Raw genomic sequence first — 18241 nt, forward strand, 5'->3', positions numbered from 1 at the left:
AGTGTCAAGTTTCCCCTCTCCAACATTTTCTCAGATTGCCAACAGTTGGTTGGGAAAGTTTCCAGCCGAAAGAAGGACCTCTCGGCTCTGGCAGATGTCGTGTGGGACATCAAGAATTCCTTATCACACTTCCCTAATGCCTCAGTTTCCTACACTCCAAGGGACAACAACATACATGCTCACCAAATGGCAAAAGGAGCTTTAGGGCTTGATGAGGAATTAGTTTGGAAAAACAATTGTCCAAGCTTTCTCTTTGTAACTTGAGCTTATTGTTTCTCCCCCTCAATGTTACAAACGTCAAAAAAAAAAAAAAAAAAAAAACTCAGCAAAAAAATGCCACATGTTAAACTAAATTATTTATGTGTCAATTAATATTAAATAATAAAAAAAATAAATGAAAAATGAATGGTTAAAAAAAGTAAACCCTTAATCAAATCCCAATTGATTTCAAAAAAAAAAAAATATCAGATCCCAAAAGGAAAAAAAACCCTATCGTGCAAATCTAATAAGTGTTGGAGAGGGAAGCTCCATCCCATCGTTAAGAAGAAGGGAACGCAACACAAGGTCGAAGACTCCATTAGAATGTCGAAGGCACATGGAGAAGATGATGGTCCACCTGATTACGGTAAGGATTTGTTACTTTGTTTGAACGATTTTGTGGTTTCAAAGATGTTTGAGCTTCATCTTCGAAAAAAAAAAGTTGTTTGGCATTTGTTCGTTATTACTTTGTCTGAAGAAGAAGATGGTTCTCATAAATATGTAAATAATTATTGTAGGAATTTAATTTTTTAGGCTGTGGGTAGTAGGTAGTGGGTTTTGTTTGGATTTATTTTATGGAAAATTTTGATGTGGTTGGTCCATTTGTATTAAATTACATTTGAATATTTGAGAATCTAAGTGAGATGTCATCTGTTAAGTGGGGTACATATTCACATGTATTTCTTTTGTTGTCTGTATGTGATGGGATAGGGTAAAAAGTTATGGGAATTTTACCTATGACATATGCTTTGTTTATTTTTTTTATATTTTGACTCAAGTTGAGGTATGTTTTTCTTATAATATTATAAATTTTTAAATGGTACAGGAAATAATGAACAAGAAAGCCAAGAAATTGAAGGTGATGCACCTACTACTCAACTGAACATCCAAACTGATGCAGTTATTGTACATCGGGCTGAAAAAGAGGTTGGTGAAGAACAACCTATTGCAGATGACTTTGAGCTTGAAGAGGAAGAGTTTTTTGGTGAACCAGAAGTTGAGAAGCAGAATACTCGGGAGCCAGAAGTTTGCAGCTGGTGGGCAGCTATAACAGATTTGCATATCGACAATGATGCGGAAGATGAAGGGCTCGAATCTGAATCTGATTTAGCAAGTGGAGATAGTGATGAGGATAGTTCGAGTAAGACAAAGTTAGAATATAATCCAAGCACCAACATAGCTGACTTCAAGTGGGACATTGGCTTGGAATTTGGGAATGTACAATTACTTAGGACTGCCGTAAAGGAGTACTTCATACACATTAATGCAGAATATAAATTGCTAGCGAATGATTTAGAAAAATTTAGGGCTAAGTGTAGAGCCGGGGTGTCCTTTCTTTGTATATGGACATGTTAAAGGAGGTATATATTTATTCTAATTTAATTTCTTGTTATTGTTTTTGTATAGCTGTGTAGAATATTTTTATTTAAGCAAAAAAAAAATCACAATATATATTTTGTTTATATACTGAAGGCCATATCAAATCATTATAAATAAACAAGTACAGTAACTTGGATATACAACATATCTCTTATTTCAATAGAAAAGTTGTAACTTGGATATCTTCTATTTCAATAGTTGGCATCATGTTGTAATTATAGTTTACTAATGTTAATATTGTCTTGTTTGTTTTGGTTCTTGCAGATGGAAAAACCTTTCGAATCAATCGTCTTAAGGACACTCATACATGTGGTTTAGTCTTGAATAATAAGCACATTGATGCACAATGGTTGGCAAAGCATTTTCTTGACCAGTTTAGGATGCACCCCAACATGGAGTACTCAGCATTCAAGACTATGACACAAAATTCAAAGTTTTCAGAAGTGACAAACTGGCAATTTTACCGGGCTCGAGCAACTGCAAGGGAAATTTTAGAGGGGTCTGTTCTTGATCAATATGCAATCTTAGAAGATTATTGCAAACAACTATTAGCAACCAACCCTGGTAGTACTGTAAAGCTACAAACTCAACTAATTGATGAGAAAAGGGTGTTTGAGAAGGTTTACATTTGTTTCAAGGCATGTAAGGATGGATTTATCAGAGGATGCAGGAGGCTGATTGGGTTAGATGGATGTCACTTAAAAGGATACTGTAAAGGAATACTACTAGCTGCCATTGGGGTTGATGGATCTAATTCAATCTTTCCCATTGCATATGCAGTGGTTGGGAAAGAAAATACAGAGAGTTGGACTTGGTTTTTGGAGTTGCTGAAGGAAGATTTACATCCAACAGAGGTTTGCATTTACACTGTGATTAGTGATGGGGTTGCAGAATGCTGTTGAAAAGATTTTTATTGGTGCTGATACTCGTTTTTGTGTAAGACACATGCATAGTAATTTCAAGAAGGATTACCCTGGCCTTCTTTTGAAGCAGTTATTATGGGCTACAGCAAGAGCCACAACACCAGCTGAGTTTGAGAGGAGAATGAAAGATTTGAAAGAAGTAAATGAGAGGGCCTATAACTGGCTTGCTGCAAAGACCCCATCAGAGTGGAGTAAATCACACTTCAAAGAAGGAGTAAAGTGTGACATGTTGCTTAACAATTGTTGTGAATCATTCAATCATGCAATCATGGAAGCTAGGGACAAGCCAATTGTGACAATGTTGGAGTCATTGAGGCAATGGTTGATGCGTAGGTTTACCAAAAATAAGGTGTCTGTTCAGAATTGGAATTATGCAGTGCATATCAATATATTAAAAATATTAAAGAAGCAAAAGGAGATTGCTAAATATTGTTGTGTGGAACGTGCCAATGCTTCAACATTTCAAGTATCCATGAACGATGGAAAGCGTTTATCTGTTGATTTGGACAAACATACATGCACATGTAGGAGATTTCAGCTGACGGGGATCCCATGTGGACATGCGTTGGCCACCATTTGGTTTGCGAGGCACCAAGAGTGGGGTTATATTCATCAATGGTACCATATACAGGCATATAAAGCAGCTTATGAAGGTTCTGTGGAGCCAATGCCTAGCCCAGATAATTGGCCAAACAAAGGACTTAATCCCACATTTCCTCCTAGTGATAACATCCTACCAGGTAGGCCAAAGAAGAAAAGAAAGAGGGATGCCGATGAGCCACCCCCTGCTAATGCATCTAGGCACAGTAAGAAAGGACAAATCAATCGGTGTGGTAATTGTGGGCAAGTTGGACATAGCAGGAGAACATGTAAAAATATGGCTGCACCACAAGTATTTAATTGAACTTCAATAATTGATTTGATTAATTTCCTTCTATGAATTGATTTGATTAATTTCCTTCTGTGAATTGATTTGATTAATTTCCTTAGTGTGAAATAAAATTGTCATTATTATCGTTTAGGTGGAAAAGAAAAAGGGAGGTCGCCCACCATTGAAGAACCCTACTCTACAAACAATAAAGCGAAAGAAAAGAAAAGAAAGACAACAAGCAAGAGAACATGCAGATGGGGTTGGCAGCTCAAATACACATGATGCAGGGACCTCAAATATTGTACGAGACTCTACTGCGCAAAATACTTAAGGAATAGGAATTTAGTACAGTGTTTTACCTTTCGATGTACAGCCCTTAAACAATATTTTGCTATTGTGGTCTGTTGGGCTTTTTTTTTGAAAACAGTTAGATAATTTGACAGCATGTTACAGTAACTGTTTGTAGTCTGTAAGCTTTGACAACATGTTACTTACTGTAGTAAACTCATTTGGTTTCTCAGTTGCAGATATATTATCTTTGTTTTCTTATTTTTTTTTTCAGATTTATTATCTTTAGTTGCAAATATTTGAGAAAAATATGGGACTGATTGTATGTTTTTTCTTAGCTGTTGTAATGGGACTGATTGTCAAAACCAGTCCTCTGCAACTTGCAACCTGGTATGGTTTATGGTTGCAGTACTCACATTCCTTTAGATTGTTCATGTTCTTATTTAGTTCTCTTTGACTTTTTGATGTTAATTCCAAGTGCTTATGATTACTCTAAGAATAAGGTTTATCATTGTAGTTTGTGAGTGTTTAAAAAATAATGACATAGTAGGAAAATTGTGTGAGTGAGAACTATTATTTATGAGCATTCTGTTGTTATTGTTAGACTTTTTGTTTTTCTCACATACATGTACTTGACTTTTGCAAAGCTTATCTGTATATAGATCTAAACAATCAATATATTATTCTACTGTGTATATAGCTTATCTTTATTTACATTCTCCATTGAATAAAATAAAGAATATATTCTCTTTCCTTTAAGCACTCAAATTTTTAACTAATTATTTAGGCTCCACAATAATCTTCCTGTTGCATGACCATTCATACAATTAGCACCATAAGTATTAATGATTTACTCTTTTTGTATCTTTTCTTTTTTCACTTTACTATGAATTTGTGATTCCTTCCCTAATAAGTTTTAGACATGGTTTAAGTCAAGGAGCTAAAGCTTTTTCAATAGACATTGAAGACTATATAATTATTCCAAGTGCCTCTGCATTACCAAATCCCAAAAGTTGCTTGTGAAACTAGCCTATGTTTGGCTAGATTGTGAGCTGAAAACTTTAAATTTTAGGCACATAATTAAAGATACAACTCAATACAAGTCTCCTAAGATCTTCAACATCCAAAATTAGATTACAAGCAAATTATATTGAGCTGAAAAGCAAGTGTAATGGTGATTATAGAGTTGCATAAGTTGACAGATAAATAAAAGCAATGGAACACTAGCTCCATGATGCTTATATAACCAAAAAAAAACAAAAAATGAAGAACAGTCATCAATAGAAAGCCATGCCAAATTCCATTTCAAAATACTACTGATTCCATAGAGGGACCTAATATAATATCCAATCTCACATTCAAAATCAGAAAATTACAATATCTAACAAAATATTAATCAATTCTCTATCCAAAATACAACTCTCAATTCTCTTACCAAAATAGTTCTAAATTACTTACTATTTGAAATACAATACTATCATAACTAATACTACACAAATGATGACAACAGGCTTTTTGTAGCTTGGAATGCTCTTATGAATTGACTCATTCTTTGATGAAGCCCAGGTATGGTTTTTCATTGAGCTCTTACGACTTGATTCTTCTTCATTCTCTGTAATGGATGATATTTCACTCTCTAACTGCTTAATCTTCCTAAGAAGACCAGGTATCACTTGTCTTGATCGATCACACATCTTAGGATCCAACCAACGCCAGAAATTACATGACCCTGGACCCTGACAAAACCCATCATCTCCATTTATATTAGCAGTAGAGCTAAAAAAAATTATAGTAGTAGATATATAAATGTATATAAAAAATAAAAAGTCACATGATACTTCCAGCAAGTTATAAATCTCCTTCCTGGATTTGAAGTTGTCCAAGAGGTCTTCACCACCACTGATTTTGGGGGCTTACATCGACATTCGAAATGCCCTAAATTCTCCATTAAAACCGATGGAAGGAGCTTCCCTATCGAGTTTCTCAAATCTCTCTCCAACGAAAGTTGCTGGGTGAAATTTCAACCATCTGTTGCATTCCCTTCTTCTTACTGATGGAATGGAGCTTCCCTCTCCAATTCTTATTAGATTTGCACGATAGTTTTTTTTTTGGATCTGATTAAGGGTTTTTTTTTCCTTTTGAATGATTAATGTTTTATTTATTATATTTTTATTATTTAATATTAATTGATACAAATAATTTAATTTAACATGTGGCATTTTTTTTGCTGAGTTGGATATAACACTTAGCACATAACGGGATTAAACCAAGTGAACAGTAACATTGCAAACGGAATAAAACTAAAAGGGGTATTGCCACCAAAAAAAAAACAAAAGGGGGTTAACTGTACACAAAATAAAACATAAAGGGGTTTTGCCGCAAATTACCCCAAAATTTAATATATTATCTAACGCTAACTTAATAATTTATTAAAAAAATATAAAATAATAATAATAATACAAAGATCAATATAAAATTTGATAAGAAATAATAGTAATAATACATGTCATTTAATGTGAAAGAGAATGTTAACAAAAAATTAATAATAAAATATTAAAAATTACATAATGGTAAATATAAAAATGTAGTATTTATTGTGATATAAATTTTGCATCATGATGTATTTTTTCTTTTTTTTTATATAAAAAAGAGAAAACTTCATTAGATAAGATCATTTAGAAGTACATCTCTAAAAGCAAAACTAATAGAAAGTTCAGAAAAAAAATACGATCAACTGGAAAATAAGAAGCTCTAGCAATATAATGAGTTGCCCTATTTGAAGATTGTTTAACAAAAATAATTGAACAATGCCTTAAAGTAGATAACAACATTTGACAATCTTTGACAATAGCACCGAAATAAGAATTCAAAGGATGAGGATTACGAATAGCGTGCACCAACACAAGACAATATGTTTTTCCTACAACCTTTTTCCAATTGTTCCTCTTGATCCAACTTAAAGCTTCCTTCACGCCTATTGCTTCAACAAGACCTAGTTGAAAAACACAAAGCCAACAACTAGAAATAACACTTAAAAGAAGAGAACTGCTATTTTTGGCCACACAAGCAAAGCTATGACAGTCACGATTATAAAAAATAGTTGTGTCCATTTTTACCTTAATCAAATTATCAACAGGTTTAGTCCAATGCTTAGCTCCATCTTCAAGAGTAAGAAAACTCAGCCACGGAATGAGAGGATTATTTTGAGCATGTAACCAATGATCAAGGGAGAGATTAGAAGACACAATAATTTCTTCAATCGACGTTTGCTTCTTACGTCAAACCAGATCATTTCTTGCTGTCCACAAGGAGGCACACACCATCACCACAGTAGCCATACAGGCAGCATCCAATAGGGACCAAACTCTCGGGCATCTTGATGTATTAAGATCTAAATTTGGATCCTTTTTTATTATGTAATATATTTACATCCAAGGTCGGCCCTAGGCATAGGCAGGCTAGGCCTGAGCCTAGGGCCCACTTATTTTAGGAGCCCAAATAATCAACCTCGGTATCAACAACCAAGACGCCCTTCTCTGTCGAATGGATCTTCAAACCACGACTCCGATCACAGTTTCTAGTTGATTTTTTTCTTAGGTGACAGGAGCAGGAGAACACTTCACAAAATGCGCTTTGACAGCGAGCGAGATCTTTGAAATTCAATCAGAACAGCACTGGGTGAATAAGAAATAGGATTCTTGTATGAGTTGCGTGGATCACAAAATGGATCTATGATTTCAAGTCCACTCGTTGATTTCGAGAAAACCAAAAAAATATCTTTTAAAAAATAAACATAATTTTTTAATAATTTTTAAAAATTCCATTTATCTTTATAGTAAGGGCTCAAAAAAAAATTGTCTATGGCCCATTTCAATTCAAGGCCGACCCTGTTTGCATAATAATTTAGCACACTATTAGAGTAAATTTTTAATTTTTAACAAAATAAAATATATTTTGTATTTTCATCTCCATTAGAGATGCTCTTAGGCCAACTCCAAGGAGACAGCAATTTTATATATGTCGTAGATTTCTTCTCTAAAGACACACCATTTTGCACACTATTTTGAAATTAATATTACAGTAGAGACGGTATTAGTCTTTTTTTTTAATTAATGTTTATATATATTTATTTTATTAGATGTATTTATGAAATTAAGAATTTAATTTTTGAAAATTTTACAATGCATCTTTCTAAAAATAATGTACTGATATATTTCTATTTGTTTCGACGTCCGATAGACTTTTTTAGCCTTTTTTTTTTTTTTTGTAATCGTGTATATTATAATTATTTAAGATATCCTGCAAAATTTTAAAAAATTCAGAAAAAAAATTTAACACGCTGAAAATAATGTACCTGTGCATTAATGTAGTCCTACATGTTTCGTTATTCGAGAGATTTTTTATAGTTGTGTACATTATAGTTTTTTAAGACATCCTGTAAAATTTCAAAAAATTCAAAAAAATTTAATACGCTGAAAATAAAGTTTAAATTGTCTATTGCATGCGTGACTCTTTTATTTGGAGGGGTGCATTGTAAAAATACTTTTAAATTTATTGTATTTAAATTTAAATATGAATACTATATTTTTTTTATTTTATTAAAATTAATATAATAATAAAGAATATTTGTTTAGTGTAATTTTTAGTATTGTAGTTGGAGTGAAAATAATTTTTGACACTAAATTTAGTATACTTTTTTGATTCTCTGAGTTTTAATTTATAAAGGAAAGTTAATTAATTTTCCAATTAATTTATTGATTGATTTTTTTAAAAAAAAAAAAATTGATTTATTGATTGATTGAAATCTTTTTTTTATACTTGTTATAACAAGTCACCATGTTACCGCGTTATTAATTTTTGTAATAACTATGAAGTAATACTTGTAGAAAATTAGTCTATACATACATTAAACCGAAGTAATAAAAAAATTTAGTAAAAAGTATCATAGAGGTATCTAGTTTTATACACGTCTAAATTCTTGATTTTTTTTTTTTTAAAAAAAAAAAATCAAAATAGTTGCTCCTAAAAAAAGAAAAAGAAAAATAGTTTCTTATATAATTATTTCTTGTATTAATTAAAGAAATAGTTATATAAAATACGTAAATTTTTTACATTTTTATGTTCAAGATTTTTTTTTTATATTTTAACAGTATTTTATAAAAATACAAAAAATTAACATAAAAATAATAATAAATAATATTAAAATAATATCAAAACAACATAAAAATAATATACAAATAACAATAAAATAACAAAATTACAACATAAAAATATACTAAAATACTGTATTTTATATAAATAAAATTTAAAAAACGGTAAAAATATCAAAAATTTCTATTTTTATAATATTTTTTTATTTTTATATATTTTTTTAAATTAAATACATATTATTATTATTATTATTACAGTAATATATTGTACTGTGTACTGGAGCAAGAGCCATGTCTCTTAAAACAGTATAGTTGTCTGTGCGTGTAGTGGATTGGAGTGATTTGAGTCCAATTGTTTTACTCGGTTGCAGAAGCGATGTAAACGAGTAGCCCATTATACTAAGTAACTTAAAGACTTGGGCTAACTAAAAAAGAGCCCAAAAGTAGAGACATAAACGTACGCGGTCCAGCCTGGAAAATATGACATATGATTACGACCCATAACTATGTTAAGTGTCACGGTCCATACCTTTTTCTATATGGATTATTACATCATTACACAATTCTATTAAGTTTTTTTGTTTTTTGCTTTTTTTTTTCTTTTAAACAAAAAATATCACGTTTGCAAAGGTTGTCATCAACCACTCTCTTTTTTCTTTGTCTACGTAAGGAATTTTCAACTCTTCTTCTTCTTCTTCTATTTTGGACTGACTAATCTCTTACGTATCAACCCATTACATCACAATTCACAACCTTCTATACTCCATTTCATGTAATGAGTAAGATATATTTTGATTCTGTTTCACACTCTACAAACTGTGACAAAAATAAACTGCTAGCTATTATAGATATTAAGTCATTCAGTAAATTATATTAGTGACACTCTTAATATTATGCTATTTTGATTTACACAAATTATATTATTAGTGTTTCTAGTGTTCTTATTATTATTATTATTATTATTATTATTATTATTATTATTATTATTATTATCACATTTTTTTAGGGGATGAATTAAAATATATTTAATTATTTATCGTGACGAATGATGATTGATAATTGTAAAATTAAAAACTAATAAACGAAAAGTGTCATCGTGGCCTTCCGTAGTCCATTGGTTTTACTCGGTTAGTTGTAAGGTGGCAGTAAGCAATGCTTGACAAGTAGCCCAATAGGCCAATCCCAATATCATATTTGGGCTTAATCAAATAAATATCTAAATCCACGATTAAGGAACTAGCTAAGAGAATTAGTGTAGAATTTCTACCCCATTTTACCCTAGGCACACTAAATTATGCATCAAATTGTTTTACACGATTAATGGTATTAGATTTTAAATCTACACCAGAAGTGTATATTTGCATTTGAACCCTTATTTTATTGTATTTTAAAAAATAATTTTATATTTTAACTCTCAAATTAAAATTTGTTATAAAAATAATTATTTTAAAACACTAACATATTTAAAAGTATAAAATAACAATAAGAAAATACTAAAAAAAATATAATTATAAAAGTTAATAAAATAAAAACTATATAATTGTAAAATTAAAAAGAACATAAATGAAAATAAATATTAAAAAATTAATAATTTAATTGTCAAATTGATTACTTGAGAATCTTAGTCTAGAAAAATATCAAAATATTAGCTATATAGATTTAAAGTATTTTGAGAATTTTAATATTTATGAAATGCTTGATATTGTTGGTGATTTTTTTTTTTAACAATTGCTCATTTAGAAAGTGGTGACGTATATTAAGATCAATTATAGTATTTTAATATTTTATGTTTGTGTTTTATTTATTCTATAATAAAATTTTATTTTACTAATTTATTTTAAGATTTTAAATTCTTACTATTAGTCATGATATAATTATATTATAAATTAATTATTTTAGATTATTAATATAAATAATTAATATAAAATGTGAGAGCTTTTAAGTGAAAAATATTTATTTTGTAGGATATTTGATGTGATATTTAGTTTAAATTATTAGAGTTGTTACACCAAAATTAAAATATTATAATGTAGACTTAACACTAAATTGATGTACTATTCTTTCTAATATTACACGTTTTAAACCATTATTTATGGCCTGTCATCAACTACTACTTTCTACTGTAATTTTCTTTAGCTTGTCAATGTTTTGTTTTGTAAAACCAAGAATGAGTCCAACATTTCTTCTCTTTTTTCCATTTTATTACGTAGTAACCATGACCTCACAATTTAGAATCTTCCACATGTGAACAGATAAATAATAGTAGTATGCCAACACTACTTACTTATTCACTTGATGTTATTTAGCATAACTAAGAACAATATTATTTGAGTTCATTCACATTTTTGTAATAATATCAGTTATTAATTAAAATAAGTACTATTCACTAATATTACAATGTTATTATTCACATTAATACTATTTGCTAACCAATATAATTAGGAAACTTTGTTAGCTAACTGTTTTTGTTAAATAGTTGCATTAGTTAGTTTTCTTTTCTTGTTTTCCGCTCTATATGTAGATACCTTTTTCTTATATTTCCTATTTCTATAAATACAAAATTCAGCTGGTGCATCTGATCATATTAATCAACACCATTACATTCTCATTTCTCAAGTGTTAATTTGGTATTAGACCATTTCGATCTTCAACCCTATTATTCTTCTAGAAGTTTTCTTTGGTTCTATAATGACGACTCCCTCTTCTACTTTAAACTTACAGCTAAACAACAAAAATTTTTGGCTTTATCTTATGCCTTGAAATTTGAATTACTTCCTTTCTGTCAAATTAGACCGAATCGATTTTCTCATATGGCACACACACATGGATGACTTTCTTGAAAGCTCCCGCTCAAATGGTCTCTGACCCGCTACTCCTAACCCTAAGTTCGTCCAGTTGTGTTGTTGATAGCTGATTCTTGTTAACAAAATCAAAGTCAGAATAACCTGAGTTAAAATTAGAAAGAATGATGAGGGTTAGAAAGCTTAAAGAAGAGTGAATGTTCAAGACAAGAATGGAGAGAAGAATAAGCATGGCATTGTTGACGGTTGATTCTCGTCAACGAGATGCATGCATGCACTTGGTCGAGATGGTGCTTCCATACACTACCGAGATGGTGCTTGCATGAACTTGGCCGAGATGGTCACTTGGTGAGCATGGTTGAGATCAAGGTCATCTCAAGCTGGTGAGGGGCCTAGGGTGAAATTTAAAACGGGACTTTTCTTTCATAATTAATTTTAACACAATATCGATCTAATATTTAATTAACTAACAGTATTTCTAATAAAATGTTAAATTTACAATGCATTACTATATTTTAGCATTAATTTACAATGCATAGATGACTTTCTTGAAGGCATCTGTAATGATCGCATATTTAGACATAGATATTAGTAGCTTATTGGTGATTTAATTAGTGTTTATAGTTATATATGTGCATTAGTACAAAATGACACCCTCAGCTTTGCAAAGTAAATCTTGGATATATTTTTGTTGAGACAGAATGATACCCTCTGGTGTGTGAATTATCTGAATTCCAAGGAAAAAATCAATGACACCAAGATCTTTTAAGGCAAATTTGGAGCTGAGAGCTTGGATGAGCTTTGAGACTTGTTGTGAATCACTACTAGTTATGAGGATGCCATCAACATAGATGAGAATGTAGATGACACATGTTGGTGGGAATGATCTGTTTTTGCTGAAGTGAATCCAGGTTGTAGTAGAACTAATGATAGCTTTTCAAACCAAGCTCAAGGAGCTTGTTTGAGGCCATAGATTGCCTTATGTAACTTGCAAACTTTGTTTGGATGCTCAGGATCAACAAACCCTAGTGGTTGCACCATATAAATTTCCTCATGAAGGTCACCATTGAGGAATGCATTATTGACATCCAATTGTCTTATAGTCCATCCTTTGGATAGAGCTATTGTGAGCACAACACCAACTGTTACACGCTCAACCACTAGACTGAAAGTCTCATGAAAATCAAAACCAACTTGTTGTTGAAACTCCTTGGCAACTAATCGAGCCTTTAACCTATCAACTGATCCATCTTTGTTTTCTTTCACTCTAAAAACCCATTTGCAACCTACAGGTTCTCTGTTGGGAAGCAAACTGACAAGGGTATAGGTCTTGTTTTTTTCTCAATGCATTGTTCTCTTCAAGCATAGTAGTAAACCATTTTGCATCTTTTAAAGCACTTTTTACAGAAGCATGATTTAGAGACGCCATAAGTACCTTGGGTTTTCGAACACTTGATTTTTCTCTAGTTGTCATGGAGTGCTTATTGACAATAACAGGAGTTGTATGAGATGTCCCTACATCAATATGGCTAGTAGTAGGAGCAACATCAGGTAGAATTGGAATTTCTGCAGTAGTAAAATCAAATGCAACAGCAGTAGTTCTGTGAGCAAGTTGTTGAGCATTTGAATTTAATTGTGCATGTGTAGTGTTGGTGCCTGCATGTTCAAGTGAAGAGCTATTTGAAGCAACAGTAGAAATAGTGATAGGAGCAATGGCAGCAGGTAAATGACTTGGAGGATCATTGGTCTGAGTTAGCACAGGTTGAGAATTAGGGGCACGGGTGCTTGTGAAACAGGAGTAGGAGCAATAGGGGTAGGATGATGAAAACCAGGAGGGAAAGATAAAGTGGTTCTCTGAGATGAATTTGCAGTGGGGATAGCTGCAGAAAGATGTTTAGGCATGTTGTATTGACCTTAATTTTGAGCTGCCTCAGTAGCATATGGGAAAATGAGTTCATCAAAGAGAACATCTCTAGAGATATACACTCTTTCTTCCTTGGATAGGCATTTTTAGCATTTATGAGAAAGACTATAAATTATGAATGTGCAAGGCTGAGACTTATATTGTAATTTGACTTTATTATAGGATCTCAAGTTGGGATAACATAAGCATCCAAAGACCTTTAGAGTTGAATAGACTGGTTCGACATTAAACAGAACCTCTATTGGTGATAGATGATTTAGTTGGGGTGAGGACATTCTGTTAATAAGAAAGACAACTGACCTATATGCTTCATCCCAAAATTTTAGAGGCATGCTAGCTTGTGCTAGGAGGGTTAAACCACTCTCTACTATGTGCCTATGTTTCATTAGGTGTAAGATGATTTGTGGCACCTGAATTAGGGTACCAATCTGGATCATTAAGCACTTTTGGTGAAGCATAGTAGGCTTGGACTTCAGCAATGTTGGTGATGTTATTGCCTTGAGTGGTCTGAAAAGATTCAAGTCCAGTATAGGTGTTATCGAACCTGTAGAAACACTGATGCACTATATGTCCAAGCTTGTGGCATAGCTGGTATTAATGCCACGACCTCGAGATAATCCTCCCCTGAAATTTCCAAATTGGCCTCGATCGGAAGGTGCACCAGATCTTGAACCAGGAGGAAAGTACCCAGGATTTGGAGCATTGTTCATAGAGAAGGGTGGGGCAGAGCCTCTTTGAGATTGACCAGATCCATAACCTGTTGGATTTGTTAAGTAAGGAAAAGAACCACGACCAGCCTGAGATTTTGCATGAGCAAGATTGGCTTCAATCTTGGCAACATTAAGATCTTTGACAGCCTTATCCAGATGAACTTCTTGAGCCATTAACAGTGCTTCAATCTCAGCAACACTGTAGGCTTCAGTTCTTGTGTTGACAGAGGTGATGAAAACATTGTAATCAGCAGGAAGACCATTGATGATAGCTTCAATGTGATCCTGAGCTGAAGTAGGGTGACCAAACGATGTCAGAGTGTCGATTATATTCTTTATTTTGAGTAAATAGTCATTTAAGAATGCTTGCATTTTCGTATTTCGAAGCAGAGTCTTGCATTGTCAAACATTGGCTCAATTGAGGGATGTGTAATATTCACGAAGATTGGTCCAGATCTGAGCAGCTGAATTAGATCCAACCATCATTGTGAGTACTTTCTTGGGCATAGACGAAAGGAGCCAAGAAACAAGAATGTTTTCCTACTGTTCCCAGTCTTCAAACTCAAGACTGACTATGTTTGCAATGTGATCTTCCACTGTGAGAAATTGCGATGGAGCTTGATTCGGTTCAAGATATTTTTCCAGGCAACTACCTTTGATTGCTGCCAAGACTTGATGCTTCCATAGAAGGTAGTTGAACTCGTCCAATCGAACAAAGAGAGAGAGTGAGAGAAAGAAACGAAATTAGTTTTAGGTAAAGTAATTTGTTGAGACGAACTTGGGGGGATCGACGAACCATCATTGTTAACAGCTGAAAAATGCATCATTGATGAACGATTATTGCTCTGATACTTATTGTTCAAAGAAAGAAGCAGAACGAAGAGAAAAAGAGAAAGAGAGAAAGAATTGTTTCATTGATTGATGAAAAACGAGTTCAATATACTATGTCCAGGAAACAAAAGTAATAGAAAGTTGTTACAATCAACTAAACCTACCGCTAACAGAAATAACTAACTCGAACTAATTAATTGTAGCTTAGGTTCCCTTACCAAGCATGATTCATGAATACATTTTACTTAAATTTTACATCCTTGCTAAAAAAGTGTCAGTAGAGAAACTTATTAATCAACACAAATAATTAATTTATAAAAGGTAAAACCGGCCCATTCTCCTCATAAAAATATATAATATGTAATGCAATTTAATAATTCAATTCTCCCTGAGAATACAGATTATAAAGTTGGCTCCCTCCATGAATTATTATAATTTTGTTACGAATGTTAATTCCATTATGAAAAATATTAGTAGATGTGACATGAATTATATTACAAGAGATTCATATTGTGAGCCATGAGTCGGCAAAATAAAGTTCACTTCACATGCACCAAGGCCTTTTATTTCCAATATTTAAATAACTAAAAGGAATAAAATGAGGAGTGTACGTATATATTGATAACCACAGTCAATCACTTATTTTAAATAAAATAATAAAAATAATGAGGCTTCACACAACGATCATAAATATATATTGATTTCCTATCCAAGTCCCTATGTGCAAGCTTTAAGAATGTATTTTTTGTTGTAATGTTTTGGTGTATATTCATTTAAATTCCCAGTGGGAAAGCTTATTCTTTTGTTTGATAGTGATGGCCTATATAGAGAAATCTCCTGAAAGGAAAATGTTTAACATGAGGAAATATAAATGTTATTAACTGTTGTCTATTTAAATAGTTATAAATTAAATAAATTGATGAATATAATATGATAATGTGTAAATCCATGGCCAATAAAAAGATCGAGAGAATATCGGATTCCAGTAACGCTAAGAATGAAATCCAACGACTGAGATCAAACATTTAAAAAAGTATTTGAGATCAGCCATCCACGAGTACAAAAAAAAACACTAATTATTATTAAATAATTTTTAAAATTCCTCAAAATACATTTGGTCTCTGAAAGTTCGACAAGGGCCACTTTAGTCATATAGGCAGTCATATACAATTGTTACATACACAAATGAAAATCCAACTATAAAAACGACTGTTGGAGCAACAAAAAGATAAAACATAAAAATAATGAAATATATAGGTTGGGAGATGAGCTGGCGGCCACATCATCCACTCCAAAATAACAAACGTGTTAAAATTGTATGGAAAAGGCGACACGTGGATAGGGTGGGCCCGACAAGTATGGATAGCTGGGACACACTTAAAGCTCTGAAGTAGTAGAAGAGTAGTAGAGAGTCAAAATTAAAAAACAAAACAAAAAAGTCAAAAACAATTAACAAAACTTACTAATTAAGGATATATGATATCATTGGTTGAGGGCTTAGTTTGTCTTTTTCCAAAACAAAACAATCACAAGTGGGAACCGTGGGATATTCGAGCATAACTGGCACAATAAACCCTTTTCACACTTCTTCGAAGGCGTGTCGAATTCGCACGTGTCTCCCCTTTATCTATTAGGCCAACCTATAAATACCCCCAAATACTCTCACTCACTCACACAAACTCAACTCAAACAAACTTATTTCCAAAACAAAAACTCAGAGACAGAACTCAAAACATAATCTCTAACACAGTAACTACTTCAGCTTCTTCTTCTTCTTCCGAAACTCGAACTCAACTTATAATGGACACGTATCACTACGTCGTAGAAAGCAGTAACTCAGAGGGTTACAAGCAACCGGAAAACTCATTATCCCCTCTTTCATCAGATGAAGCTTCTCGACGAGCTTCTCTCTCCGACGAGGAAGTGATTCTGGCCTCGAGCAGGCCCAAGAAGCGAGCTGGTAGAAGGATTTTTAAAGAGACCAGGCACCCTGTTTATCGAGGAGTGAGGAGAAGGAACAACGACAAATGGGTTTGCGAGCTTCGCGAGCCAAATAAGAAGACCAGAATTTGGCTAGGGACTTATCCAACGGCTGAGATGGCAGCCCGGGCTCATGACGTGGCAGCCATAGCTTTGCGTGGTAAGTCCGCTTGTCTTAACTTCGCTGATTCGGCTTGGCGGCTTCCCAGGCCGGTCTCGCTTGATGCCAAGGACATACGCGCCGCTGCGACTGAGGGAGCCGAGTCGTTTAGGCCGGTTGAATACGGCGGCGTTTCGATGGAGATGAAACAGATGGAATCGGTTGATGAGAGTCATGGTGGTGGTGAGGAAGAAAAAAATGGTGAAAGAGCGTTTTATGTGGATGAGGATGCCACGCTGGACATGCCAGGCTTTTTTGCTGACTTGGCAGAAGGTCTGCTTCTTCCTCCGCCAAGCAATTATTTCAGCGCGGATGACGTGGAAAGATTCGAGGATGATGTGTCGTTGTGGAATTATTCGTTCTGATACTCTTCGAGAGTGTAGTATTAGCTTTTTCCCTTTTTTTTATTTATTTATTATTGCTTGAAGGACTTTTTTTTCTCTGTTTCTTCCTTGCTTCGTCTTTTAGCATAAAACCTTTATTCATTTTTTCAAATCTAAGTCTAATGAGTATGACATAGATTTGGAATGAATTTAATATGTAAAAATAATTTTTATTATTATATCACTTTGATCAATGTATATAGAAATTTTATATTATCGTCCTTCTAATAATTTCTGTTATCTTCTTCTACTATAATAAGTTATGTATGATCAATAATTAACTATTAAAAAACGGAATATATATATATAATATATCTTAAAATGAAATTCATTCACAGCAAACATTACAAAGAATTAATTAAAAGAATATATACATAATGATTCTTTTGTTTGCGTAAGGAAATCTGTTAAAATAAAAGAAATATAATTTTGTTATAAAATAATATAAAATAATATAAAGTAGATGAGAAGAAAGAAGAAGAAGATGAAGAGAGAAAGAGAAAGTGAATGAGAATTTCTGAGTTGTTTATTCCAATGGGGTGAACCCCTATTTATACAAATACAAGAGTGAGATATTAAGAA

At 32.6% G+C, this 18241-nt stretch overlaps 2 protein-coding genes across 3 annotated transcripts; both read left to right on the forward strand.

The window, feature by feature from the left end:
• Nucleotides 1-396: 396 nt before the first annotated feature.
• LOC115712288 (uncharacterized) lies at nt 397-5854 on the forward strand. 2 transcript variants are annotated; one of them, XM_061115624.1, is made up of 3 exons: nt 397-625; nt 1085-1619; nt 1903-5854. In XM_061115624.1, the coding sequence occupies exon 3, from the start codon at nt 2518-2520 to the stop codon at nt 3463-3465; it is 948 nt and encodes a 315-aa protein (XP_060971607.1). In that variant the 5' UTR covers nt 397-625; nt 1085-1619; nt 1903-2517; the 3' UTR covers nt 3466-5854. The 2 variants fall into 2 exon arrangements, with proteins under 2 accessions (XP_060971607.1, XP_060971608.1); XM_061115625.1 differs by having other exon boundaries at nt 420-625.
• Nucleotides 5855-16810: 10956 nt separating this feature from the next.
• LOC115717364 (dehydration-responsive element-binding protein 1E-like) lies at nt 16811-17875 on the forward strand. Its single transcript, XM_030646332.2, has one exon. The coding sequence runs from the start codon at nt 16937-16939 to the stop codon at nt 17639-17641; it is 705 nt and encodes a 234-aa protein (XP_030502192.2). The 5' UTR covers nt 16811-16936; the 3' UTR covers nt 17642-17875.
• Nucleotides 17876-18241: the final 366 nt, after the last annotated feature.

The sequence above is a fragment of the Cannabis sativa genome, chromosome 5 (assembly GCF_029168945.1).
Source record: "Cannabis sativa cultivar Pink pepper isolate KNU-18-1 chromosome 5, ASM2916894v1, whole genome shotgun sequence".
Lineage (NCBI taxonomy): Eukaryota > Viridiplantae > Streptophyta > Magnoliopsida > Rosales > Cannabaceae > Cannabis > Cannabis sativa.